Source organism: Syngnathus leptorhynchus, chromosome 12 (assembly GCF_054491065.1).
Source record: "Syngnathus leptorhynchus isolate UIUO chromosome 12, UIUO_Slep, whole genome shotgun sequence".
NCBI lineage: Eukaryota > Metazoa > Chordata > Actinopteri > Syngnathiformes > Syngnathidae > Syngnathus > Syngnathus leptorhynchus.
Window position 1 is genome coordinate 7,233,829 of NC_141206.1, and position 27,658 is coordinate 7,261,486.

The window sequence follows — 27,658 nt, forward strand, 5'->3', positions numbered from 1 at the left end:
TGGCGCCGCGACCTCATGTGGAACACCATCCGCACGAGCCACAGCACACACTAGTCCTCCGGCCGATGTTTTTTGCCTCTGCTGCGGAAAAAGCGCGATGGAGACTCGGATTGTGTCCGTCTGAACCACCGCGCCCCTTTTTAAGAAATCAACATTCTTCACAGAATAACATTCAACCGCTCGTTTTTGTCGAGACGTATTAAAAACAGGGGGTGGCGCGACGATGTGGATCCAGGTCCGCACCATAGACGGGAAGGAGACCCGAACCGTGGACGATCTCTCCAGGCTGACCAAAATCGAAACCCTCCGCGTGAAAATACGGGACATCTTCAATGTGAGCCCGCAGCAACAGCGCCTCTTCTACCGGGGCAAGCAGGTAAGGGGTGCCCGTGCTCATCACGCAACACTCATCTTTTACACAAATGTATTTTCATGTTGTTACAAACTAGTGACAGTGGCTCCATGGCTTCCTGTTTTGATAGGAATTCGCCAATAGCTGTTGCGCAAGAACAACCCCTCTCGCTCTCTCCTCTCTCTCTTTCCCCGTTTTCAAGAATGGTCCTCTCGGTCACGTCGTTGTTTTGGGGAGTCCCTCTGCACACACAATATGCGCCGTGGACATGTTTGTTTACATTGACGCGGTAGACTGAGAGAGAGAGAGGAAGGAGAGCACCACCCACTTCTCCAACGCTCTTTGCACATGTTAGCATCCACTGAGGTCTTTCCCATTTGATGTTTGCATGATTGAAACACAGGTGGAAAACGTATTCACCCTCTGTGCTTAAGTACAAGAACGGAGACTTGAGTGAACTGTCTTTATAAAAGTAAAAAAAAAAAAAAGTTATAAAGAGCACTTACTGTAAGTACAATTGATTTTTAAAATTTTTTTTTTTTAGGAATGGACAGGTACTGATTTAAGGTAACAGTTACTGGTGGAAGCTGTCGATACTAACCACCGATACTTAAGGCAAAAAGCAAACCTATCTGATATTGAGTAAGTCCTCTGCAGTAATTGGTGCCGTACTGCAGCAGATTTACACATTGGCAAATAATCGTGTGTTAGTTCGAAAGGTCTTGGTTGCTTTTTTTTTCATAGTGTGAAATTAAATGACCACTCAAAGAGTGAATGTTTGAACATCCAGAGAAATTTTGCAGTCAATTAGTGAATGAATTAAAAAAGTCTACAACCATGATCAATGGACAGTTTTACGTGACGTAAAAATGAGACCAACATAATTTATTTGATTCAACTTGTGCATTTGTACAAAAAGAAACCATTGCGCCAGATCAGGTCATCTTGCCCAGAGACTCTGACCCACGAGGTGTAAACTTTCGGGCACACTCACTATCTCACGCTGACCTGTTAGTTTGGACCTGGTGAGCGCCTTGAGAAACTAGTCGTATTTCTTCTGTCACCACATTAAAAACTCAAATCACAGGAAAAGCCTACTAGAGCATCAGAACTTGTATGCTGTGTATTCCGCATTTAAAACATTTCCGCAAGGATATTTTGTTGACTTTCCCATCTTCACTTCTGTTTTGACTGAAGCCAATACGGAAAAAAACAACAACACAACAACATCAGCTATTTTATGACAGCTCTTCAGAGCTTTCATAATTTTACTAGCACATTGTTATGTGTCATAAAATCTGCACACAGCTCTCAAACACACTCGTTGGCAACAACATTAGCTCTCAATCGGATTTTATTTAGTGTCACGTAGCTAAATGAGGTTGATATATCGTATTTTAGTGCGTTGGATCGTGGCCGGGGGGATTTATCTACATAACTGCACAACACCAGGGGTCTATTAGTTAGGTGTCAATTAGAGAACAGCCATTTTATTTCTACTTTTTCTATATTGTATTCGATAATGTACTTAAAGACGCTGTAAAGTAAATTGAGAGATCCTTTTGTAATTTGAGGGATTAGGAAGACTGCGAATGTGGTAGTAAATTGAGGAGATGTATCATTAAACTGTTTCTCACCTTGCCTTTTTTTTTTTTTTTAACATGGATAAAATGGCGCCCATTGACGCACGTTGGCGAGTGGCTCCCATCCCCCCACTAACTTGCACGCCTTTGTTCGCATCAGTGGTTATCCGGTGCAAAAGGAAGTTACTTAGTTCTTATTACTAGGCCTGTTAGCTTGCAAGCTAGCCGGTGGCGATTGAAAACCTCTCGCCGAGAGAGACTTTAAGCGGATAGGCAGTGCTCTCGTGGCTCAAACGTGGAGGAATGCAGGCATAGAAAAGATCGGCCGCACGTTTTCACGCATTCAGCAGGCAACGGCTCGCAACTTAGGAAAGCGTCACAATTTTTCAAGCCTCATCGTATATACTTGCTCATTTCAGAGATGCAATGATTGATCGATGAATCCGTAACTAATCATTCATAAAATGATTCCATATTTATTTGTTTAATTGCTTTATCATGTTAAAGATACGGTTGAATTCAAAATTGTGCAAATCGACAGAATTATTATCAATGGTCGACACAGAAAGTGACCTTTCAGTGCGTGGACTCTCATTGTTTACATCCGAGTGCTACTTCCTGCAGTCACATGCGTATCACTAGCAAAGAATGTCCTTTATGAATGAAACTGACTAACATACAATTTCCTGTTTTGGAATCGGGTTCCAATGAAGGAAATGGTGACTGTGGCCTACGTATAATTCCACTCTGCTGTTTGTTGCCTGACACAGAGATGAAATAATAAAGACAAAATTCTCCCAAATGATAGTCTCCAAAAATCACAAGTCAGATTGGAAACAATTAGGCGAACAAATCTGTGGCTTTATCACGTCACCTTTTAAAATTTCAACAACAAAAAAATCACGACATTCTATAAATAAATAAAATAGATACATACAAAAATGCTACATTAATGATGCTATATAAATAAATAAAATGAATAAATATGTACATAAAAAAAAAATTCAGTTTGTGTTTTTTTGTCATATACGGCAGCTTTTTGTCCTTAACCTTCGAAAATAGTGAGCTTTCTGTATACTGCATAGCCCCAAAAAAACATAGACGTCGTTAAAAGACATGCGGTTGTCCCGCGGTTTAATTATTAGCCGGGTTATGTCACAAAGCAGTTGTGGGTTGGGGGGGGGGTTGTTACTGGCCATGCTGGCGACGGCTAGGCCTGCGCTACTGCAAAATCCCGCACTTCCTCCTCCGTCTAGCTGGAAAATGAGCAGGCAGGGTTGATTCGGGGATTTCCGAGCGCTAAGTAATGCGTGGAATGAGCCAGCGACACCCAGTCCAACGTGAGCTGCATGGTGCCCTCCCGTGCACGGGAAAAGCTCTGTCTTAATTCCTTTCCAAAATGGCGTCTTGTTTACCCCCACCGCCACACTCACACACACACACACACAGACACACGCCCGCTTCAGCTCGCTGCAGGCGCCACGGGTTCTCGACACCATCGCAAGTCTTTCCCTCGCTTTTTTTTGTCTTTTATTTGCCGCCGCGCTACTCGTGTTTGCCTTTGCGGCATCTCGTGTTGCCGTTTTTCACGCCACATAGGCACGCACACACTTTCTGTTGTCCAAGCGGCCTTGCTACCTCCACGCCCACGCGGCCTTTCAGTTAAGATCATTTATAAGAATAATAAAAAAAAAAAAAGGTTGGCTTGTTTATTAAACGGTTCCACATGTTTCTTGCTTTACCAACGTGAGCCGTTTTCTATTGTTGGCACGTAGGAAAAGCTTAACACACAAATTTGCGCATACACACGCGCGCGCTGTTGCCGTGACCTACTTAAGGCTTCGGTTTTGATTATTGCACACGCACGGATATTTCGATGGCCCCACTTTGGGCAGTTTGATGCAGCCGCGCGTGTTCGGACTTGTACGCTTCATGGACAGTCACCAGACAAAGACAGGAGGAGTCTTTGCACACGGTTTCTCGTCTCCAACTACAAAGCAAGCTCTCAAGTCGAAATACAATGTTGTCTCTTCTGCCGCTTGACCTCCGTGTGGAATGGAAAAGTGTCGTAATGGCTTCCAGGTTCAGGAAAAGCTCTAGCCACTCTGCGCTGGTTAGCTCATTTTTACATTTACGTTAAAAAATGTCTTTTGCATTTCATTAGGGCTGCCACTATCGAATATTTTCAGAATCGATTATTTATCGGTTATTCCGTCAATTCCATGAATGACTACTACACAAAAAAAGAATAATTACTGTTGAGAGGGTGACATTAGTGGATTTGGATCATTATAAGTTGAAGAAAAGTCTATAAACGATTACTTGATTCGTACTATAATTGTCGATTAATTTGATAATCGATTAGTTGTCGATTAATGAATTCACTTTTACAGCTTTATATTTCACGATCAACTATAACGCTAACAAGGAAATTTGCTTATTTAAATTTATTAATCTATTTATTTATTGCACAATGAATTTGAGTAATAAAAAAAAAAGATGTTCTGAAAACGTTGCCTGTATTGTCGATTTGGGTTTTTTTCCAAGCGATTTTATTGTGTGTTTATCGTCTTTTTTTTTACGAACGTTGGTTCAAGTATCATTAACTGTTGAACCAGTCCTTCTAGGATAGAAGCCCTTTGGCGTGAATTGGCACTGCGCCATTGTTTTGGGGAAATGTGACCTATTTTACTCACTCTTCGCCGAGACAGGCTAGGGGTTGGAGGGCGAAAGCGAAAATCGCTTCGGATAGCCGCCAACACCGTGTGGGGAAGCTCTGGTTTCACACCATTAAATCCTTTCGGAAAACAACACTCCAGTCGCTGTCCTGCACTCTCTTCAAAGTCTATTGATCACGGCCTGGGTGTTCTCATTGGAGACAAACCTCTGGCAAACACACACATTTAAACCACTTTGCATTTTAAAAAGTCAATTTCCCTCAATGTGTCCCTTCTGTGTCGTTCTCAGAACCTTTACAAATAGGATCATGTAACACCAGTTCAAATTCGACAAAAAAAATTCTCCTCGGTCTCGTCGTACACAGCAGGAAGTGCTTTTTTTTTTTTTTTTTTTTTCCGGGGATGGCGGGGGTTGTTTTTGACGTGAGCCGCAGGTCGTTTTTCACTTGTCTCCGTTTGAGCTTCTGTCTGATATTCTTCTTTGGTACCCGCTACAATGAGTAACACGCCGTTTGAAAAGCTGCCTGCAAAAAATAACTGAAGAGAAATTAGCCCTGTGGAGAGAAGGGCTTGTTTCATTCCACTAAACACACACACACACACACACACACACATGGTTGCCTTGCGCTGTGGTTTATTACAGCCTTTTCCTTAAGTCAAGTGTCTCGAGTCCGTCCAAAACCTTCGTTAGAATCCGACGTTCCCGAGTGGAACACTGCGTGACATTGGACTGAGTCATAAAATGAGGATACCAGAGGCAACGTGTGTTTGTGTTCTACTGCATTATTTATGATAGAAGATACCCATGGCCGGATCACGGTCACGCTATGGCTCCGTCACACGAGGAGAAATCTGGACGTGCATTTTTTTCGACGCCACGGGTGTCTTTGTGTTGTCGACCGTTGAGCGGGCTGGTGATTGGAAAACCGGGCTGTCACAGATTGCGCCTGCGGTAATGAAGTCGCTGGGGGGGGGGGGGAAAGGGAGAGCTGCCGAGATGCAATTCCGCGGCGGGTTTTCTTCTGAAAAACCTCGCCCGTGTTTTCAATGCGGTTAACCGCTGAAGGTGAAACGGGGACGTGAATGGAAGACCGAGGCTAAATTCATCAGACGATTAAAACCCGGATGGGGGGAGGGAGGGGGTGCACGCCTCCACCCCTGCCCGACTCACTAAGGCTTCGAATGGTCTCTTCCTGGAAGGACGGCGGCGGCGGCTTCGCTCGGCTCGCCGACACACAATGAACCTGGAGATAAATGGCTGCCGCCTGTAATGAGTCGCGCTAGCTGGCCGATACCCGAGTAAGCGGTCAATGTAATGAAGTACGTTCTGCAAAGTCTGCCAAAAAAAAAAAAAAAAAAGGCGGATGTTAGTTTTGATTCTTTACACATTCAGGTTCATCGTAGATAGGGGGCGGGTGGGGGTAGCATATCGGGCCTGCTCTCATTTGGTCGTCATGGCAACCCACGGTTTCTCCCCCTCATAACATTTTCGGCAAAAAAAAAAAAAAAAAGGAGCACGGGATATGCCCTTCTGCATCTCTTCACTTTGATTTTCTCAAACGCGTATGTTTCTCATCAGTAGCAATATGGAACGCTGGATTATTTTCCAACGCATTCAGCCACGTCCTTAGATGTCACCGGTGTGCTTGTCGAAGCGTACTAACGCCTTCTGTAAGCTCCAGAGAGCGATGATCGAATGTAGACGCCGTACCCTCTTTGTCCTTGACAGACTGCTCGCTGTTTTTGGTGTGACGACGGCGGCTCCTCGGGCGTTATCGTTTTCACGGGGTTACGGTCAAAGCGTTTCTTGTCATACGCTTCGGCGATTAGTTTCGGCACCGTCGTGAATAGATTAACGACAAAAATCACAAATCCAACATGGCTGCTGAACCACATTGGGAAAAATTGATGTGTGTTTTTGTTTTTTTTACAAGATGGAAGATGGACAGACACTGTTTGACTACAACGTGGGTCTCAATGATATTGTCCAGCTGCTGATTCGCTCACAAACAGACCCTCCGGACAGCCCCCTGGCCAAGGACCCCCCCAGCGTGGCGTGCACTTCCACCCCTGCCCCGGCCTCCGTAGTCCCTCGGGCCGAAAGCCCCGACCGCCCCGCTCCGGTCTCCCCTGCTGCTATGGAAACTTCCCCCGATAAAGACAATGACCGCAGCGACACTGCCGAGACTGCCGACGAGAGTAAGCCGGACGCCATCGCCCCGAATAACTCAGCTAGCACCAAAAATGGCATCAAGCCTTCGAGTCCCCCGTGCGACACCCAACCGCCGACATCCAGTAAGAACACGCTAGTGGACCCGGGAATCGGGAAGTACAAAGTAAGTCGACTTATTTGTTTTGCAGTGTAATTATGTACGGAGCACTAGCGGAGCTAGAGGGGGGGGGCATGGGGACACCGCCTCCCCCCATTGGATTCTTATTGTTTTGCAGGTCTCAGATTGATTTGAACATTCGCTATCACTTTATCCCCTCCAGATTAATGAGCTAGTAGACTGCAGGGACGTGACCGTGGGCGCCTGGTTTGAAGCCTGCGTAGAAAATGTGACCCGCGCCCCAAAAGGACCCATCAAAAACAAGGTGGGACGGCCCCCTAAAAGGACTAATGGAAAGCTGGAGGGCGAGCAGGGGCAGCAGCCCCTCGGCCCGGGCCAAAGCACGGACACTGTCAGGAATAACACGTTAAACTCGGAGAGCAACGGAGCTTCCACGTCGCAGACGGAATCCGTTGAAGAGGACCTCATCTATCACATTAAATATGAGGAGTAAGTGGCTTGATGGATTTTGTAAACAAACGTGTACAAATTTCAAAATGTAATGTTCATGAGTGATTTGAAAAAAATCATAATGGATGGCTTCTGGATTAAGAGCTTTGTTACCTGCTAGTGAGATAATGAGCTTGCGTTCCTCTTCGGTGGCAAAGAATACGTCATGCAAGATGTTGCGGCGCAGTGGGAAATCGCGGACGGCGATAAAAAACGCACGAGTGCTTCAGCTACGGCAGCACACAAATTGGACTCGTATCTGGCAGGAAGCTCTTTTTTTTTTTTTTTATTCCTGTCAAATTAATTCTGCAAGCTGGCGTTTCCATGGTTACCCCCGCGTTCTCGGGAGCATTACTTTTTCTCTCGCCGCTCCTCCGGCTTTTGTCTGTAATTGCCGCAAACGCGTCGTCGTTAAAACATGGCCGCCTTTTGCACGGCTCGTACGTTGTGAACGCCGATCGAGTGTATAGACTTACTTATTCTCCATTTTTAAAAGGCAATTAAAAATCCCTAAAATAAAAAATTGACCTCGAATGTTATATAATTTGTTCTTTCCATTTTGGTCTTCTGCCAGCTACCCCGAGAACGGTCTGGTGGAGATGCGAGCGGTCAACATACGGCCACGCGCCCGTACCCTGCTGCGCTGGGACCAACTCATGGTGGGCATGCATGTGTTTGTCAACTACAACATGGAGACGCCGGAGGAGAGGGGCTTCTGGTTCGACGCCGAAATTCAGACCCTCAATCAGGCCTCTCGCACTAACAAGGAGCTCCGAGTCAAGATTCTTCTGGGGTGAGGGTCTTGAGGGTCCACTCGCTTCTTTAGCTCCTTGACAATCTTCTGATTGTTTTTTGTGTCTTACCCTTTTCTAGGGGTCCCAGCAATGTCATTGGGGATTGTAAAATTCATTTCTTGGATGAAATCTACCAGCTGGAGAAACCAGGGGCTCCGGCGTTGTCAGCTGCAGATGGACAATTTAAAAGTATGCCCCGTGAAGCCACAGCGACAACACTCTCAACTTGCATGTGGCCGATAAAAATTAATTTTAATATTTAATAATGATTTTTTTTTTAAATTTAGTTTATCCAAAAGAGCGTCTATTTGAAGCAGGCATTCTAGACAAGTGAACAACAGTAGATTGGCCCAAAAGACTCTCAGAAATCAAACAGGAAGTCAGCCATTTTGTTTTGAAGTTGCCATTTTGAATGAGCCCTAATTAGAAGCAGATTTATAGGTGGGAGATGGTCAATAATAATGGTCCGTGTGGATTTAAGGAAAGAGCGGGCCGGAGTGCAAACACTGCAAAGCCGACCCGGACGCCGAGTGTCGCTTTTGCTCATGCTGCGTGTGCGGAGGCAAGCAGGACGCTCACATGCAGCTGCTCTGCGACGAGTGCAACATGGCCTTCCACATCTACTGCCTCAACCCGCCGCTGGCCACTATCCCCGATGACGAGGACTGGTGAGTCTTCTCACCCAAAAAAAAAAATGCTGTGATCTAATCCCATGTGGTGTCTCAAAAAGCAGGAAGATCACCACCCCCTGACCCCGCCTTCCATGTTTCTATTTATAGCTCCCCTTGTTTTGTAAGCGCTACGAGATGACATCACCGTGTAACCCTCCTCCCTTGTTTTGCCGCCAGGTACTGTCCCACCTGTAAGAATGACACAAGTGAAGTGGTCAAAGCCGGGGAAAAGCTCAAGGCCAGCAAGAAGAGAGCCAAAATGCCGTCGGCCACAACCGAGAGTCAACGAGACTGGGGCAAGGTAAGCGGAAAATTGCTGCCACAATCGATGGTGTAAAAAAAAAAAGACGACTATTTTTGGGTGAGTTCTTTTTTTCACTTCACCTTCTACGGTAACGAGTTAAATGGCGCTTAGCGTGACCGAGACACTTTCCTGGACATGTCATGGGGAAAATACCTCCTTTCTTTCTTTCTTTCTTTGGAACATTCCGTCTGTGGGCTAATTCAAAACAGCTCAGCTTATGAGTGTTATGTGGGCCCATTTAGCAGCCATGACTTCATCATAGCAAGCATTGTCCAGAATTGTCGCTTTGATAGAAATACACACAGTTAAGTCGCTATTGAAAGTGGATGAATAAAGAGGTGTCCCAATATTTTTGTCCAGGTCATTTTAATTGCTCTTATGCTGTTCTCTTTAGGGCATGGCCTGTGTGGGACGTACCAAGGAGTGCACCATTGTTCCCTCCAACCACTACGGACCCATTCCCGGCGTTCCCGTGGGAACCACGTGGAAATTCCGAGTTCAGGTTGGCTGCCATATGGTTGCCGGGCGGAAACCACGGGGGGCACCTTTCATTTTCTTTGTACTCTCAGGTGAGCGAGGCAGGCGTTCACAGGCCGCACGTCGGCGGGATTCACGGTCGCAGTAACGACGGCTCCTATTCGCTGGTGCTGGCGGGGGGCTTCGAGGATGAAGTGGTGGGTCGTGTGTTTAACGCTGATTGAATTGCGGATGCCAATCAATGTCCCCCCAGAAAAAATAAATCTGACTTGTGTCACTTGGACCCGCTTTAGGACCGGGGAGATGAATTCACATACACGGGCAGCGGAGGTCGTGACCTTTCGGGAAACAAACGCATTGGAGAGCACTCGTTTGACCAGACGTTGACCCACATGAACAGGTTAGGTTTCCCGTCCATAGCTTGAAAGTAGCTCTGGATCTTTGCACGTAAAGATTCGGTGTATTTGCAGAGCTTTGGCGTTGAACTGCGACGCCCCGCTCAACGATAAAGACGGAGCCGAGTCCCGGAACTGGCGGGCCGGGAAGCCGGTGAGAGTGGTGCGCAGCTCCAAAGGTCGCCGCATCAGCAAATATGCCCCCGAAGAGGGAAACCGCTACGACGGCATCTACAAGGTCAAGGAAGTTGACGCCTCTTGTTTTCGTTTTCACCGATCACATGTTAGATACTGTTGGATTTGATTTTAGGTGGTGAAATATTGGCCGGAAATCGGCAAGTGCGGCTACTTGGTGTGGAGGTACCTGCTCAGACGGGACGATCTGGAACCAGCACCCTGGACCCCAGAAGGACTGGAGAGAATCAAGAAATTGGGTCTCATGATCCAGGTTAGACCCGGCAAGTCCACCTGAAAAATATATTTGAAGTATTTCTACCTAGTTACTTCCCCATCGCTGGCCATGTCTGTGTGTGTGTGTGTGTGTGCAGTACCCGCCAGGCTACCAGGCGGTCATGGCGAATAAGTCAAAGAAGGAGGCCGTCGCACGGCCCGGTCGCGGCGGGCGGAGTAAGCACCACTCTGGGCGGGGGCGAGGTAGGGGGAGGGGGAGGGGCCGGCCGCGGAAGGAACACAAGATGGAGAAGGCGGTGGAAGAGGAGGACGAAGAATACGAGCATCTGATGGCGGCCGTGGAAGAGGACGAGGAGGAGGCGCCGCAGAGTAACGGCAATCAGAAAACCAGCAAGGACTCTGGTGGGTGGCGGTTTCTTCATGGAAGATTTGATTTCTTTTTTTAAATTGATTAAGTCCACCGTTTTTATTTTTATTTCCTAAACTGCGAATTATTTGATTTTGCAACGCCATTATTTGAGGATGCTATGGATTATTGCTGCCCTCTGCTGGTGTGACAAGGGAACAGAGTAATTGACATTGCGTTTGTCATTTACTTTTTATTTGTATTATTATTATTTTTTTCCCCCTCACCCATCCAGATTGGACACCAGCGTCTGAGCCGCCCTCAAAGCGCGTGAAGGTGGAGGAGGCTTTCGTTCTGTCGGAGCAGCAGCAGCAGTTGATCGGAGAGGACACGGCCAACAAGAAGCTGTGGGACGAGGCGCTGGGACATCTTACAGAGGGACCAGTAAGTTCTTTCTTGTTATCTCTGCAAAAATGAAACTAATGTTTCTTGATGTGCTTTTGGAGAACTTCCTGCGCAAGATGGAACAGATCTTCATGTGCGTTTGCTGCCAGGAGCTGGCCTTCCAGCCCGTCACCACCGTCTGCTCGCACAACGTTTGCAAGGTAAAACAGTCAAGTGCTGTCCAAAATATTTCAATTTGACCAATCACATTCAAACTCTTACCCCCCCCCCCCAGGGTAAACCTGGCAACTTTATTTTCTATTATTATTTTTTTAAATAAATTGTATTTTTAAACTCTTACCACTTTTGTTCCATTTTTATTTCTATTGCAATTCATTTAATTTTAAACGCTTTTTTACAAATTATGTTCACATGTTTTAATTTTCAGTTTCAATTCATTTTATTTGAAACACTTTTTACAAATGTTCAAATCAAAGTCTTTTTGTGGATTTCTCAAGAATAATATCATATCTTCCGTGTACTTAGACGTGCCTCCAGCGCTCGTTCCGGGCCGAGGTGTACACTTGCCCCGCCTGCCGCCACGACCTGGGCAAAGACTACGTCATGACACAAAACAAGACTCTACAGGTTCTGCTGGACCAGTTCTTTCCCGGCTACACAAAGGGCCGATGAGATTCTGGTCGCTGTAAACCAGAAGGCGTGTATACACACACACGCACGCACACACACACACACACACACACACACACACACACACACACACACACACACACACACACACACACACACACACACACACACTTACATCCAGTAAACTGTTGAGATCTCCACTTTAAAGATGCATTGCACTTCGTCCAATGGGCAAATGTATATTGCGTCACACAGCCATTTCATAGATACAATCATTGAGCACACAAAGCACCTCAGTAGGTTTCCGACCTCATCCGTTTTCTCCATAAACCTCACCAGCCTGAGATTTTACACCAAGGACTTGAACGCACGTACGCACACAATCGCAAGCCCACCACACACGCACACACACACACACACACACACACACTTAGATACTCTACAACGATACTACAATAATACTCGACTGCAGAGTATGTGGAATTTTTTTTTTTTTTTTTAGAGGGAGGAGTTTAGTCGAGCGAAGGCCACTATTTGAGGAAATTTAGTACGTGTCTTCTACCTGCCAACCTGCATTTACGTGTACCATCCATGGACCGCCCCACGCACTTTGATCATGATTGACACAGCTCCGATAACGGAACCCATCGATGCATCGTATTGATGCGTCTTTGCCGATACATCTTGATGTCTTTTTGACTCTTCGCCCTATTAATATGTATTTCACGGGTGTCATCATTTTTTTTTTTTTTTCCCCCGTGTGCCTGGGTCAACATTTGTTTGAAGACGCAGCCAATTGATGTTGGATGTCATGCCCAACTGTTTTGAAAGGATGTCTTTGATGACAACCTGACTGTGTCTTTGACAAGATTCCCCTTGGTCTTGCATCTTAAATGATGCGGCCCACGAACGTCTTTGACGACATGCCCAATCGACACTGCCGTTGGACGTGTCTTTGATTTTGCGCCCAGGTCAACCACCTGGCAATACCCCATTGATGTCTCTTGTGCGATACGCCCGGTTGACATATTTGACGTGTGTCTTTGATGACACACCCCATTTGATGGGTCTTTGATGATACCCTCGTTGACCTCGATTTAAATTTTTCAGTACAACCACCCACCCCCGACAAACATTTAGTATATAATATTAGCGACCCCTAAAGAGATAACAAGCATTTATGTACAAGAAAAATGTCGAGGAAGCACTTGTTTGTCACGTCATGCTAGCTGCGTTATGCTAGCTGCTAATAAGCTTGCATACGTCCTTTTTTTTGTAAAAACATCAACACGGAGCAACGAAGGCCGTTCAGCAGGGGCTTATAAACATTTCACGGACATGAGTAGCAGTCCTCCTGGATAGCCAAACTGCCTTGAATTATAACTCAAGGCCACTTTTTGTTGCTAGGCAACCCAGACGAAGCAGGCACAGTGGAGGCTTACGGTATCACTGCATTTGAGGAAATGTAAATTTATTTTGACAGATGGAATTTTTTTTTGCACTGCTAAAATGTTAACTTGTCTTTTACTGTATGCTTCAATTGAATGGAAAAATTTTTTTCTCCAAAAGTAGACGTCTCAAATAGTTTCCAGTTTCATCCCTGGTGTGGTGCATTCAAATGTTGACGGTTGGCAGAGTTTCAAATGTTCACCTCAATACTGATCACGTGACACGTTTTCTAGTCATGCAATATTTTTATTTTATTTTTTTCCCCCTGGTGGGCTTGTCACGTATGTGCTGACGTCGTCCTCGCTTCTGTTCATTCAGGTTTTTGTTTGTTGTTGTTGACGTTCTTTTTTCATAACATGCAATTCTAAATGGTCTTTTTAAGGCGAACTGTGATGTGCATTAATGATTCGTTTTGTTTGTGGCAAACTAAATAGCGCTCCTTCCTGCAGTGACTTCCTTCCGTATGTGAACCTACAGTGCTAAAAAAACCCTTTTTAGACGTCTTGTTGACGCTTGGCTTTAGTGCTGTGTCGTTTCTTTCTCTTTTTAATGACTATTGCACTCTACTGAAGAATCGAGTCACTTTTCTTTTCTGTAAGTCTTCGACAATATCTGATCTTTCTCTCCATAGGTTTTTAGTTGCGTTCCCTCCAACTTAAATCTTTCTTTTGCCGAGCGCATTCGCCTGTTTGACGAGGGGTTCCATTGTTTCTTGTTTTATACATGTCATAATACTTATGTACCTATTAAATATTTGGATTCGAGAAAGTATTCTTTCTTTGATAGCAGACTACATGTATATGCAATATTTATTTTACAATAAAATACTGATCCAATTATAATAATTATAAATAATCTTCAAGTGAGGTACAAATGTTATGAAAAGCAGTCATTCAAATGAACCAATGGAATAGATTTAGGGATTTTGTTTTATTATAAGAGAAGTACAATAGGTACAGTTGCACTGTGTTTGCCAGGTGAACATTTAACAAAACAGGAATGCAGATTCAAAAATCAGTCAAATCATAACATCACAGCTTTTTGTGCCCCTCATACCATCCAGAAATCAAAATATGAATATACTGTCATGAGATTTACATCAAAACAAAGCGTAAAATAAAATAAAGCCCTTTAAGTAATTCTCGTTCACTGTTCACTTTACATGCTCAAAATGCCTTCACTGAAATGGTGTGGCTATTAAGTACCAATAAATGGGGTTTTAAACAAATAGATATTAGTGCTACACTAATGGTCCCCCTGAATAATTCAAACACAACAGCCATTTCATTGCCCCAGTACCAGAGTGTAAAAAAAACAAAAACCCCGATGACCTTTGTGTGTTGTACATCCAAACTAAACGACTCCTTGGGTAAACAAAGCAGAGCTATAATCACATCTAACAACACTAAAGCAAGCCAAAGGCAAACCTCTTTCACTCTTACCCAAACTTGATGCTCAAAGGGGAACTTGAGAGATTAACAAACACAAAACAAAGGAGGAAAAGAGCCAGAATGGAGGGGGTGAGTGAGGGGAGTCTACTCCTCGTCGGAAGAGTCCCTGTCAAAATTGTAGGCCATGAAGAGAACGTCGGGTCGAGGCGGGACGAGGGCGTGGCCCGGTTTCACTATCTCAAAGCCCAGGAAACTGAAGGTACGCACCAGCTTGGCTACAAAATGGGAAATAAGATTATTGTGGTGGTGGAGGGGGGGGGGGGGGGGGGGGTTCGGTTTGATGCCTGTTGTGTATACATACCACGATCATCCCTGTTCTTGTAGAAGCAGGCAAACACGCTGGCCACTTTCAGATGTTCTTCAGCGTATTCGAGCAGAGCTGCAAAGCTGTACACGGAATAGAATTGTAACAAAATAAGGATATTGATCGGCGCTATAGAAATCGTCTGGAAGGCTCACCTCTCCTTGCTGCCTTCAGGCAGCGGTTCAAGAGGTATCTCCACAAAGAGAGCGCTGCTGCTCACGACAGCGTCCCATTGAACCGCCTTAGTGACGGTGAGATGACTTTGGAAGTGGAGTATCCTAGGGCAACCGCTGCTCGCCGGCTCCTCACTAACGGTCAACTTCAGGTCCTGGAGGGAAGGAGGAGACGAGGAGGGGTGGGGGTGGGGGGGTTGAAATCCTTCTACGTCATCTTTTGAGAGGACAGGCAGACTTACTGAGTGGAGCAACCGAGCTGCAGGAGCGTGATCCCGTGTACCATTCCCTCGCCCACCTGGGATCTTCAGGGGTGGGAGAGGGGCATCAGGAGCACCACAGAGGCCCCGGGCCGCGGGTACTACTACTACAGTGCATGGACAGACTAGAAGGCAGGAACAGAGAAGCAGGGTTAGCATTGGAACCAAATTGGAAATCTTTAAATAATCATAATTAAATGCAAAACCACTGCGATATAAAAAAAACTCTCACTTGCTACCATATATTGAGCGTGATGCTACATGCTAAGCGTAAGAAGAGTGAGCCGGTGTTACGTCATTACGCACTGTGACGCTAGGTGTACGCTGGTGGGACCCAGGAGACGTCATTACGTAATAAGATGTTAACTTGAAACGGGACCGTATGTTACATAACAGTTGCAACCTGACACCACTCACGAGACAGACGTGACCCGGAACATTTTACTGCTTTCATAAAAATGACAACGTCACATGGTAATTAACCCGGGGTTATAGAGTTGCCCATTATTACACGTGTAGTGACGCATTTATGCTAAGCGAGGAAGTGGGTTGAAACGCACGTATTACTCTCTGGCAGGATACTAGTGACATGTTATACTTGAATGTCATAAAACGCCACATTGAAGCAGAATTTCATAATCGATACCAATTTTACTACTATTCTAATAACTAGCTTTACCTGCTGGTCGGTGACGCTAAGTCGCTAACATGAGCTGTTTACGCATATTGTCTTGGCGAATTAACAAATGCTAGGCCAAAAATCCCTCATTTAACGTGTCACTTTGTTAACACGGTCTGATCTTCAAATAGAAATAAAAATAGGTTACGAAATACTGGAACTATAATATTCCGTATTGTTAATAAGATTTTATTTTCAAATGAGTGGTTTCTAACCACCCCTCCCCCACACAGCGATTAGCATCGCTAGCTTTCTTGCTTACTTACTTTGCAATTATATCACAAATACCGCTACTCAAATCCGCCATGGTAGTGAGAGGCTGTGTTTTTCCTTCCTTTTCGCGAGCAAAGCAATGACTGTTTAGGATCCGCTGGAGGTTGGATTTTACCATCCGGCCTCGGGTAGAGACACGACGGGCCAACTACTGATCTCTCTCCTGCTATGCTCTGTTGATGTGTGACGGAGCAAGTTGAAGGCAGCTTGTTTGAGCGACGACAAGTCAAGGTACCCAGTGAACGTTGACACACTTCCGTTTGAAGCTCGGCGACGTCAAAATTAAGTGACCTCGACCTATTAATACGGCTGAAATGTATATTTGTGCCGCTGTCCAAACCTCAGACAATCATTTAAAAGCGTTTCTCCAATTATTATGTTTGTTGTGACATGAACATTATGCCATTTTACTAATATAAAGCTTTTATTTTTTTAAGAAAAAGAGGATTCAGATGACGTCACCTAGTGGTGTATCTACATCACCCTCCGTTGACCAAAACGTCAAATGCTAACGTTGCTAATATGTGCGTGGGCAATTTATCCTACGACAGAAAGACCATCTTTTTGACAGATAATAGAGTCACAAAAACGAATATCAATAATTATGTTAAGTTTGTGACAAGGTCCTATCGCGTACAATTTCGTTCGGGAAACATCGTAGTACGCCATTGACACTGAGCCGTAAGCTAAATGCTAGGCTACGTTAAATGGAAAAGTACTAGGGTCGAAAACAAAAGCGGAAGATGGGCCAATTAGCCTCCATCCAGTTCATGTAAATCATTGCTGTTAGCGGTGTAAACATCAAATATAACAATTTTCACTCGAAGGACTGCACAATTGTGAAAAAATATTAGGTTAAAAAATGTCAATAATTATAGGCATTAATAAACCTTTATACAAGTACAGTTGTGACTAACCGCTGGAAATGTCTATTAAATTATCATTTACTATGTATTTCAAGTTTCTATGTGCAATACAATTACATTTATCAAAATGTTTAATAGACTACACGCTGTGGGTTAATTATTTGTTATATACTGTACAGCACATAATCTAGACAGCTGTCAAAGTGTATCTAATGTTTATTCTATATGCGAATAGTATTCTCATCTTTAGGTTACCTCTAAATAGCTGATCTCCTCTCCAAATGTCATGTTAATATTATTAGACAAACATTCAATGAAAACACAAATACTCAACATATTTATATTTAAAAAAAAAAAGGAACAGAGAGGACTCTTGCCAAACATTTAAAGAGAACGTTAAATCACACAATGAACAATTCAATTATTGCTATTTTTTGTGACGGGTCCGCCCACAGGACACTTGTCCCTCCTCGCTTTCTGTCATCGTGGAAGAAAGGCGAAAATCAGATAAAAAAAGAAGCGCAAAACGTTTATCACCGTGTGCATATATGTGTAAACGTAGTTAGACGAGTAATATAATGTCACTATAATCAGTTGTTAGCTTTGTCTCGTTTTTGTTTGTTTTTATGGTGACAGATCACGTCGGCCCGCCCCATACGCAGTTTGTCCCTCCTAGCTTCCCGTCCGCTATCCCGGAAGGTGGAAGAAAAAAAAGAAAGAAAGGCAGCGACGCCTGGGAGCGACGCTTGCTGCTGATGTACCGCTGGCTCTTACAATGGAGAGCGACACTGCCGTCCGGAGAATAAAGCCACCATTCGGGACGCACAGTTATGTATCGCAAGCCCATGGGACCTCCGGGGAGGACAACAACGGTTGGAGTGACGGTAGCGTTAGTGAGCCGAAGAGAAAGCCCGACGTGAGCTTGTACCTGCTCCGAGAGGGTCTGGCAACTTCCCTGGTGTGCGTGTTTATTTTCCTTCTGTGGGGACTCGTTCAATTGTCCCTCCAGCAGCTCGTCATAGGGAAGCCAAGTGAGGATTTTAACGCGGAGAGAGCCAGGTGAGTTCCGTGAGCCGGCCAAGTAGCTGTGTTCACCCTGTTATGGTGGCTAACGGTCCGGCTAACCTTTCCTCCAGTCTGACCCGCATTCAAAAAGCGCCTGCAAAGTACAGTGACATGCAGGTATTTTGTTGACAAACGAACAACACTCAAACGTGGGTGGATAAAACTTTGTTTCAAACCATTGCAAAGTTCATGGACATCAAGAACATGTTGCCTTATCTAATTCTAAGACAGCTACTTTGATTAAAGCCTTGCAAGTGTACCTAAGTTTATTCTTTGCTAGTAATAGTAACCCTAATCACATTTTTTACACCCAAGCACGACTTTTTTTTTAATTAATCACTAATAAACACATAATTTGATGGGTAATGTAGTGCACAAAATGTGTTATTTGGTATATTTGGAAATAATGGCAATTTTAGCAAGATGTAGTAAATGCCGTACCATTCAAAATATCTTGTCGTGTACATTGTATTCCAGTGTACGTCCGTTTTTTTCTGATTGGTTCATTCCGTTTTTTTACGATTAGGTTTTTTCCCGCCTCAGAAATGATCTTGTGACTATTGAGTCTGGATTTCCAGACTAACAATAATCCACCGCAAGGTTTTTTAAACTCTCACATCCCCAACCAAATTGATTTTATTTTGATAACCGACCTTCCTTTTAATTTTTTTTATCATAGCGTTGGGTCACTGTGTTGTAAAGCAGGCTTTGGAGCCATGTGACAGTAAAGAAAGGATTCTTTCTGGAGCGACAAGGATTATGATACCACACTGGCAAACTGGAGGTCAGCTGTCCAAAGTTCTGGCCCAAACAAGATTAGCCGTTACGGTGTTGGCCACTTTCTTCCCGTGAAAACTCACATTTGAATTAATTCAACACTTGTTGCCTATGTCTCAATGTTGTCTTTGATACTTGACACAATTCAGTTTTATGATGTGTCAAAAGCAGACATGTCAAGGCAATAAAGATACCCTGATAATAGACACACACAAAAAGGGGCATAGAACAGACACCTGTGGCACTCCTTAAATAATCACGTTAGTTCAGAATGAACATATCTCTCTGTATTCAGGCAGCACCTGGAGCGCATCACCAGCGTGGGACCGCGGCCGGTGGGCAGCCACGAGAACGAGGTGTTGACGGTGGACTACCTACTAGAGCAGATAGAGAAAGTTCGCATGACGACCGAGCGGGGCCCGCACCTTCAACTCAGCGTAGAAGTGCAACGGCCCACCGGCTCCTTCTCCATCGACTTCCTGGGCGGCTTCACCAGCTTTTACGACCGCATCACCAACGTTGTGGTCCGCCTGGAGCCCAAAGGTGGCGCCGAGCATCTCATGCTGGCTAACTGCCACTTTGACTCTGTGGCTAACAGTCCAGGTATAAAAATGTTCCCCCGAGATTTAGATTACAGCGGGTGCATGTTTATTTGACGCGCATTATGTCTGAGTAAAAACAGTAGCGCTGCCATTAGGTGATCAAAAACATTTTTTTGATATATATTTTTTTTTTTTAGATTTCTAACTTAAGGAATTTGCACGCCATCTGATCTAAACTACAGTTTGACTTCAAAACCGGTTGGTTCAAGCAAGATAGGTGTTGTGTGTGTGTGTGTTTTTTTTAAGCTTTTTTTTTTTTCCAAATTGACTTCTCTTTCAAGGAATGTTGTTTTTTTTTTGTTATTCACTCAGTCAAGAAAGGGAAATCGTTAAGGTGTGGAGCAGGAAGTGGCACAAGCCTTGACGACATACTATTTCCTGACCTAACGGTGAACAATGGAGGCAAAGACACTGGGCTAGTTTTGGTCGGCAGGGTTGCGGGTTTGAAATCTTTTGGGGGGGGGGGGTTAATGTCGCTCACATGAGGGATGGTGGCAGCAGCCCAGACAGACACGCAAATTACAAAACCTTCAATCCGCAAAGCCAGAGCACATGATTTGGTCTTTAACAAAAAAGAAAGAAAAAATTATTCCTGAGCAATGTTGAGCCTCAACACTAACAGAAACGTTTGGCATCACATGCCTTGTTCTTTTCCCCGCCTCTCTTCTCTCACCATCATCAACACAATGCAACCGGAGCGGGAGCTCCAGCAGGTCAACGCATTCCTGTCATGTTTTCACACGCGGCCTCCTTCCTTTTATTTCCATGTTGTTTATATTCTTTTTGCAAGGTCACTGCAAACTGCCCTTTGGCGTTGCCGAAGCCAATCTGTTTCGAAATGACTGCCCCCCCCCCCCCCCCCGGATCGATTGTTATTTTCGTAACCTGAAACAATCCAGCAAACAAATGGACGGTGTTCCAAAGTTGACATTTTCCCCATTCTCTTTTTGTCTTCAGGTGCGAGCGACGACGCCGTGAGCTGCGCCGTCATGCTGGAAGTCCTCCACTCGCTCGCCAACCAGTCCACTTCTCTTCGCCACGGTGTTATCTTCCTCTTTAACGGGGCGGAAGAAAATGTCCTACAGGTAACGTAGGATCCAGCCTGTTGATGTGTACCTGTTTTTTTTTGTTTTTTTTAACAGATGGTTTTTTTTTTGTCTGGTCTGCATAGGCCAGTCACGGGTTCATCACTCAACATCCGTGGGCCAAACAGGTGAGAGCCTTTATTAACTTGGAGGCCGCAGGCGTCGGCGGCAAGGAGGTCGTTTTCCAGACAGGTAATCCACTCACTTGCCCTCACGCACGTTTTATCCCATGTCCCATTTGACAAATATCGCATCAAGTAGGGAAACAAACTTAACAGCAACGTATTAAATTCCCCCGAGCGTCTCCTTTTGCATTTGACTCCGACAGGTCCGGAGAACCCGTGGCTGGTCCAAGCGTACGTGCATGCCGCCAAACACCCCTTTGCCTCCGTGGTGGGCCAGGAGGTCTTTCAAAGCGGCATCATCCCCTCCGACACTGACTTCCGTATCTACCGAGACTTTGGTAACATTCCAGGTATCCACATCAAATTATTTCTTTTCATTTTCATATCATAATTTTATTAATAATGGTTTTATTTTTTATTTTTATTATGTTGATGTCTGGAAATAGGTGCGATACAATTTTGATCCTGCAAGTGCTAACTGGATATTTATGCCAGATGTTTTTTTTTTTAATCTATATTTGAATATGCTTTTTTATTTCTGTTTCCGCAGGCATTGACCTGGCGTTCATCGAGAACGGTTTCATCTATCACACCAAGTACGACACCGCCGATAGAATCCTCACGGGCTCCATACAGAGAGCAGGTATTCCCCCAGAGCATATTTATTCCGATCACTCATTGCTGCTCTTCAGTAAAGTGAACAATTTGAAACTCCACAGTCAGGCCAACGGAAACAAAGATAGATGTTACGGTAATTATAAAGGCACAGCTGCTGCCTTAAAATAAACGAAGCAGAGCACACAGGACATGGCTTCTCTGCGAGAGCGTTTTTTTTGTTTTATACCGTTCAGCGCTTTTCTTATCTCATTATTTGGCAGGCGAGGCGTTAAAAGATGCACACGTAGCCAGCCGATCTGCCACAGATGCACTCCATTACCTGCCCTCATGCTGCTTGAAAAATTGCGCTCCACCTAGCAGACAATCCGGTCTATCAGCACAAAAAAAAATAAAAAAAAATGGCAGATGCTCTGCCTATCTTTTCTGTAAAAGACATGAATTATTAGAGAGGGAGAGGGAGAGAGGGAGAGGGAGGGAGGGAGGGAGGGAGGGAGGGAGGGAGGGAGGGAGGGAGGGAGAATGTGTAGTCGTGATATTTTTAGGTTGGCATGAAGCAGGCTGCTCTGCAAGTTGGAGTAAGCAGTAAGCCTTCACATACTCCAAAAAAAAAGAAACTGAACTTTCCAGCAACACAAATGGCGCCAGTGAGAACAATAAATGCATTGTCTCGCTCGGGTGTTTGTTGTCCTTTTAAGCATTTAAGCATGCAGTTAACAGTGCTTCAAATATGAGGGGGAAAAAAAAGACTTCACGTCATAGAAACCTCACAACAGGGTTGGGCAGAAATGTATTTAATCTGCCCCTTAAAATTAGTTAATTTAAGTGATTAATTTTTTTTCAATAACAGCTTGATTTGTCATAATATGCCCGTTTTCAACAACCTGGTTTGTGTTTTCGTCGTGTTTGCCCACAGCTGCTTTTAATATTCTGGTTGCCTTATTTAGCTTTGTGACAATATCAAGGTAGTAAAAGTGTTTAGTGATTGATGAGATGACACTTTTAAGAGCAAAGATGGCAGTAGAGAAGGTGCAAAGTTCTTTTCTTTTGTAATAAAAGTATCTTTGAAGAAATGTTTTGGAAACTCATCCCTAGGTGACAACATCCTGGCCGTCCTCAAGCATCTACTCATGTCTGAGGAACTGGCCGACTCCTCCGAGTATCGCCACGGCAACATGGTGTTCTTCGACGTGCTGGGCGTGGCCGTAGTGGCGTACCCGGCCCGCGTCGGCACCATCCTTAACTACATGGTCGCCGTGGCAACCTTCATCTACCTGGTCAGGAAAGCTTCCCGGCCAGGCAACCGCGGTGGGTTTCAAATAACACTTGAATTATTATTGTTCCGGGCCCTGAGCCGAGCCAGAAAAACAACTTAGGCTCATTTCCATTTCTGACAATTGACAGTGATTTTTAGTCGTGATTTACCAACAAGATCATGAAACTTTTTTTTTTTCTTCTTCTCCATGAATTGCTTCCATCATCCACACCACAGGCGGGCGCTACGTTCGAGATCTGGCCTGTGCCACAGGTGTGACGCTGCTGGGCTGGGTGGTTGCTTTCCTGTCGGTTCTGATCGTGGCCGTTCTGGTGACCCTGCTGGGCCGCTCCATGTTCTGGTACACCCATTTCTACGCCGCTGTGGTCCTTTACGGTTCCGTGGCCACCGGCAAGATGGTGCTGGTGCACACCCTGGCCAAGAACCTCTACTACAGGGTGAGCAACAAAGAGGAATTTACAAGACATAGATAACTTCAAATATTTTATTTTGTTTACTTTATTGGTGATCTTAAATCATGAAGAAAACAGGAAACTAAATGTGGCCCAATTGGAGTCCAGCTTAGGAATCCTCAATGCTACAGTGGTTGAATTTTGAGTTCTTCATTGCCACTGAGATTTCCATCAGGTCACATTAGTTATCGCTTGATAAAGCGTCCTCTTCATCGCACTGAGGGCAGAACAGTGACGTTCATTGTCTGTGTGTGTGTGTGTGTGTCAGTGTGAGTGTGAGTGTGTGTGTGTGTGTGTGCGCGCGTGCATCCAGACAATAAACAAGTGCTCCATTGAAGGTTACATGTGGCGCTAAAAAATGTTTGCTCCAGGGAACCAGACAACTTCTCTAGAATGTGCTGTTCCATTCAAGTGAAGAAGACTAAACTGCCAAAAACACTTGTTGAAATGTCATCGAAAACACAAAAGTGTGTTGTTTTTTTTACCCCCACATTGGTTTTTTTATTGTTTTTTTAAATATGTTAGTGTTGAGTTTAAGGACTTCCTTTCAGGAAGTGTGAGGTCATGAGTTCTCCTTCATCCACTCTGGAGACTTACTGGTGGAAACACTTTTGTTTAGCTCCCCTGACCAACCCCAAAAAATAAACAACCAATTAAAAATATTACCTTATATTGAAAGAACTAATATAAAATGTCTTGCAAAAGTATCATGCCCCCCCCCCCTTGAACTTTTTGGACCACATGTCATGCTTGGAACCAAAGATCTAAAATGGGATTTAATTGTGAAGACTCAACTAAATGCAGCGCTAGCGTAAATAACAAGCGTTTTGGTTTCAGGGCGTTCGCATGGTGGAGCTGGGCGAGCTCTACTTGGACGTGAGCTTGCTACTATGGTGCTGCAGCCTGCTGTGGATGACCCAGCGCGGGCTGTGCTCGGCCTACGTCCCCATGCTCATGGTGGCCTTCCCGCTGCTCACCAAGCTCCTGCTCGCCAACGAGTTCAAGAATAGAGGCCGGTCACGTTTCTACGCCTCGCCGCGACCGACGGTCACATCCGTCCTGACGAGAGTTTGTTTTGTGATTGCTGCAGGAGCGTCGCTCAAGTATAGCGTCCTCTACCTGGTGGGCTTGGCTTTGCCCTACCTGCACGTCATGTTCCTCATTTGGGTGGTCTTTGAGATCTTCACGCCCATCATGGGCCGCAGCGGCACCGAGATCCCCCCCGAGGTGGTGCTGGCCACCTTGTTTACCATCGCCACCGTTTTCCTCTCCTCCTTTTTCGTGAGTATCCGCCGATTTTTTTGTGCGCAACCGCTTCCATGACAGATTTTGTGACTCCTATTGCGACGGCAGCTTCACTTTGTCTACTTGGTGAGGAGCACCAAGTGGATTCTTGCCGGTCTGGGCTCTGTCTTCGCGCTGGTCTTCCTGCTGGTGTCCAGCGGGATCTTCTTCCCTTATTCGGGAAGTCCTGATAGCCCGCACCCCAAGAGGATCTTCCTACAGGTACGCAAAAAGTTGGCTTTCTAGACCGGTTGCGGTATCAAGACAAGGTTACAATTTCAAATCAAATGTTCAAATTAGGATTCTGGTTCCAAGCTCACCTTTGCTCTCTCTTGCTCCCCAGCACACGACGCGCACCTTCTACGACGTGCGCGGCCAGGTGGAGGCGCGCGATTCCGGCGTGTGGATCAACAGCTTCGACTACACGGGCATGCAACACATCACGCCGCACGTGCCCCAGATACACGACGGCGTGCGCTCACCTCCTTGCCACGACCACCGCCCCTTCTGCGGCTTCCCCTGGTTTCTGCCCGTTAATTTCCTCACCAAGTACGTCTCCTCGCCTGCTGAAGCCCCCTCGCCGCCATCTTGTCCTTTTAACGCCTGCCGCTTCTCGGCAGGAAGAACTGGTACCTCCCCGCTCCCGATGTGTCTCCAAGCTTCCCGGTGGACTTCCGCCTAGTGTCCAAGGAGGAGACCGGCTGGGGGACCATTAAGATGACATTCAACGTCAACGGTAGGTCGCATCCCTGTAACCCCGCCTCCGCCTCGCCGCATCTCATTTGATGCGCCGCGCAGGGCCCAGCCACATGTCTCTCTACTTGATGCCTCATCACGGAGCGAGTCTGTCCTCATGGTCCTTTGGAGACGGCAGGCCACAGTTTGACTTAAGCGGGGAATACTTTGTCTTCTACTCGCACGGCCTGGATGCGCCCACATGGACGTTCTGGTTTGAAATACAGGTAGCGCTCACAGTATTCGTCGACTACATTCCAAGCCACTGTCACACGAAGCGAATCAATCGTCCTAGCTAGCATGCTACACAGTAGCTAATCAACTCGAGTGTGGCCTCGTTGCTTTGCAGCCGCCCAGCGAGTCATCCCGGTCGGCGTCGGGGCCCGAGGGGATGATCTCGGTGGCCATCTCCACCCACTACTTCTTTGGGGAGGACAAGACGACGCCTCGGCTGGAGGAAGTCCTGAGCCAGTTCCCCTCGTGGGCCTTCCCCTCCTTCTGGGTCAGCACGTACGACTTGTACCAATACTGAGGCACCGACACTGGTTCTCCATGCCTTTACACCCACGCACACACGACACACACAGCCTGAGACCCCCAGCATCACTGTGTCAGTAGCAAGTCGGAGCAAACGCTTTTGTTTTGTTGATCTCAAATCTGTGGTGCCTTTTTTCTCCCCGCAACCCCTTCCCCCTTCATATGCTAACATGCTACCTCTCCTTTTCATACAGTCTACTATCAGCACTGCACTTAACATTGTTAAACTGATGACGATTTCAAAATGTGGTCCGATTCAGATTGAGACAAAATTTTGCAGTTTTGAATTGGGGCTTAAATGCAAGGTTAGGGTTTAAAATGAACGAGCATGTTGATGATGGTGCTACCTCTCCTCCACTATGATTTCAAGTCATTTTTGATACTGGAAACTTTTTTTTTTTTTTTCCCCCTCACCTCCCACTTTTGTCCCCTCACCACTGGATGAAGTTAGCATTGAAGCTAACGAAAGCTAAATCACGCAGAAACGAGTGCCTGGAAGTTCCGAAAAATATCAAGCTGTGAAATCCACATTTGTGTTTGTTGTCATCTTTGAAATGTCAAGGTCGGAAAAACCAACCACGCAGTTGCTAGTTATCGAGGATGATCATCACAATCATCATAATCATGGAGCAGGGTTGCAAAATATCGTTTGCACAAACAGGATGACTTTTAATTAGGGTTCAAATCAGAATCACAGTAGACTCACACTCATGGGCATGCAAAAGCACACAGAGAACACAAAAACACATTTCTTAAAAACAAACGCACTCTTAACACAATGATTCACGCACACAAAAACACATCACAAACACGACTGAGATTGTTTGCACTCTGTCACCCTCTGAGCAGTATGACTGCCAAAATGGCAGACACTGAGGACAAAAGTATTGGGACGGGGGTGGTAGGCCAAAAAGCGGGTGGCGTGTCCCAACATTTTTGTTCTCTATCACATAAGTTTGACTACACAAGACTAATTGAAAGTCAAATGAACGGTTAAAGCAGATAATTTAATATTTATGCCTTTTTTGTTTTTATGATGACTTTGGACTAGAAATGTGGTCCTCAAATGACATCTAAGTGAATTTAGTTTGCTTCAAGAGCCTTTAAGGTTTATAAAGTGCTGCAATGGCCATTTAAAGTCATAAAATCTCATCTTCGTGGCGCATCATTGAGGAAAATGAACACAAAGTACGATGTGGGAGCCATGTCAGAATGTCTTAATGTTTTTTTATTTTATTTCAAGTTATAACTCATCTTAAAGCCACTTTTGGTATTTATCTTTGTTTACCTTTTGCTCTCATTCCTTCCATAACCTTTTCCATGCCCCCTTCGCTGTACCCCAATTTACACTTTTTTTTCAGCGTGTGTGTGTGTGATGGATTTGACACTTTACCTCTAACTGCTGTTTGTTTTTGTTTTATGGTTACAAAAAAAGCAGTTTTGAGTGGCGATGGACTGTTGGGATTGTCGCGTTGTTAATACTTGGATGATTTTACATGATAAAGCTTGAATGAAACGAGCACTTGTAATTAATAAAAAAATCAATAAATTCTTGTGTCACAATTTATTTTCCACCACATTAATAATTTATTTTGGATATGTGATCTTTTTTTTAGGTTACATCAAGTTATAAAATTACTGTGTTCAACGTGTTTTTAACGCTGCAGTGGCAAGTGACTTTGACAGGTGCAAATTAAAGCATTTCTATTTCAAAATAACACTTAATTTTTATTCAGAGCACATTTTTTTCAGAAATTGCATTGACCGCTGGGTGGCAGTGTTTACAAACCGATTCAACGTGGCACTGCCGACTGACGTCACATG

At 45.1% G+C, this 27,658-nt stretch overlaps 3 protein-coding genes across 3 annotated transcripts; 2 read left to right on the plus strand and 1 right to left on the minus strand.

Annotated features, from left to right (window-relative positions):
• Positions 1-7: 7 nt before the first annotated feature.
• On the plus strand, positions 8-14,597 carry uhrf2 (ubiquitin like with PHD and ring finger domains 2). The gene is made up of 16 exons (XM_085926855.1): positions 8-376; positions 6,548-6,949; positions 7,107-7,393; positions 7,968-8,186; positions 8,267-8,376; positions 8,669-8,855; positions 9,036-9,159; positions 9,557-9,664; positions 9,732-9,836; positions 9,933-10,039; positions 10,110-10,272; positions 10,345-10,482; positions 10,583-10,847; positions 11,087-11,235; positions 11,298-11,396; positions 11,722-14,597. The coding sequence occupies exons 1-16, from the start codon at positions 224-226 to the stop codon at positions 11,866-11,868; spliced, it is 2,763 nt and encodes a 920-aa protein (XP_085782981.1). The 5' UTR covers positions 8-223; the 3' UTR covers positions 11,869-14,597.
• oaz1b (ornithine decarboxylase antizyme 1b) lies at positions 14,187-16,725 on the minus strand. Its single transcript, XM_085926858.1, is given in 6 exon segments — positions 14,187-14,941; positions 15,028-15,113; positions 15,186-15,358; positions 15,446-15,532; positions 15,534-15,588; positions 16,409-16,725. Coding segments are annotated over 6 exon segments (657 nt in total). The 5' UTR covers positions 16,534-16,725; the 3' UTR covers positions 14,187-14,810.
• ermp1 (endoplasmic reticulum metallopeptidase 1) lies at positions 16,421-27,383 on the plus strand. Its single transcript, XM_085926856.1, has 16 exons — positions 16,421-16,646; positions 17,918-18,340; positions 19,419-19,726; positions 20,683-20,810; positions 20,897-21,002; positions 21,139-21,285; positions 21,486-21,578; positions 22,646-22,858; positions 23,043-23,263; positions 24,116-24,290; positions 24,369-24,559; positions 24,632-24,784; positions 24,906-25,111; positions 25,183-25,298; positions 25,361-25,524; positions 25,647-27,383. The coding sequence occupies exons 2-16, from the start codon at positions 18,057-18,059 to the stop codon at positions 25,827-25,829; spliced, it is 2,688 nt and encodes an 895-aa protein (XP_085782982.1). The 5' UTR covers positions 16,421-16,646; positions 17,918-18,056; the 3' UTR covers positions 25,830-27,383.
• The last annotated feature ends 275 nt before the right edge of the window (positions 27,384-27,658 follow it).

Excerpts from the sequence above, each read along its gene's own strand:
- uhrf2 (XM_085926855.1), top strand. The coding sequence starts at position 224 with ATGTGGATCCAGGTCCGCACCATAGACGGGAAGGAGACCCGAACCGTG. Across the intron at positions 6,950-7,106 it reads CGGGAATCGGGAAGTACAAA|ATTAATGAGCTAGTAGACTG; the intron begins GTAAGTCGACTT and ends TATCCCCTCCAG. Across the intron at positions 8,377-8,668 it reads TGCAGATGGACAATTTAAAA|GAAAGAGCGGGCCGGAGTGC; the intron begins GTATGCCCCGTG and ends TGTGGATTTAAG.
- ermp1 (XM_085926856.1), top strand. The coding sequence starts at position 18,057 with ATGGAGAGCGACACTGCCGTCCGGAGAATAAAGCCACCATTCGGGACG. Across the intron at positions 19,727-20,682 it reads CTCTGTGGCTAACAGTCCAG|GTGCGAGCGACGACGCCGTG; the intron begins GTATAAAAATGT and ends TTTTGTCTTCAG. Across the intron at positions 24,560-24,631 it reads TTTTCCTCTCCTCCTTTTTC|CTTCACTTTGTCTACTTGGT; the intron begins GTGAGTATCCGC and ends TTGCGACGGCAG.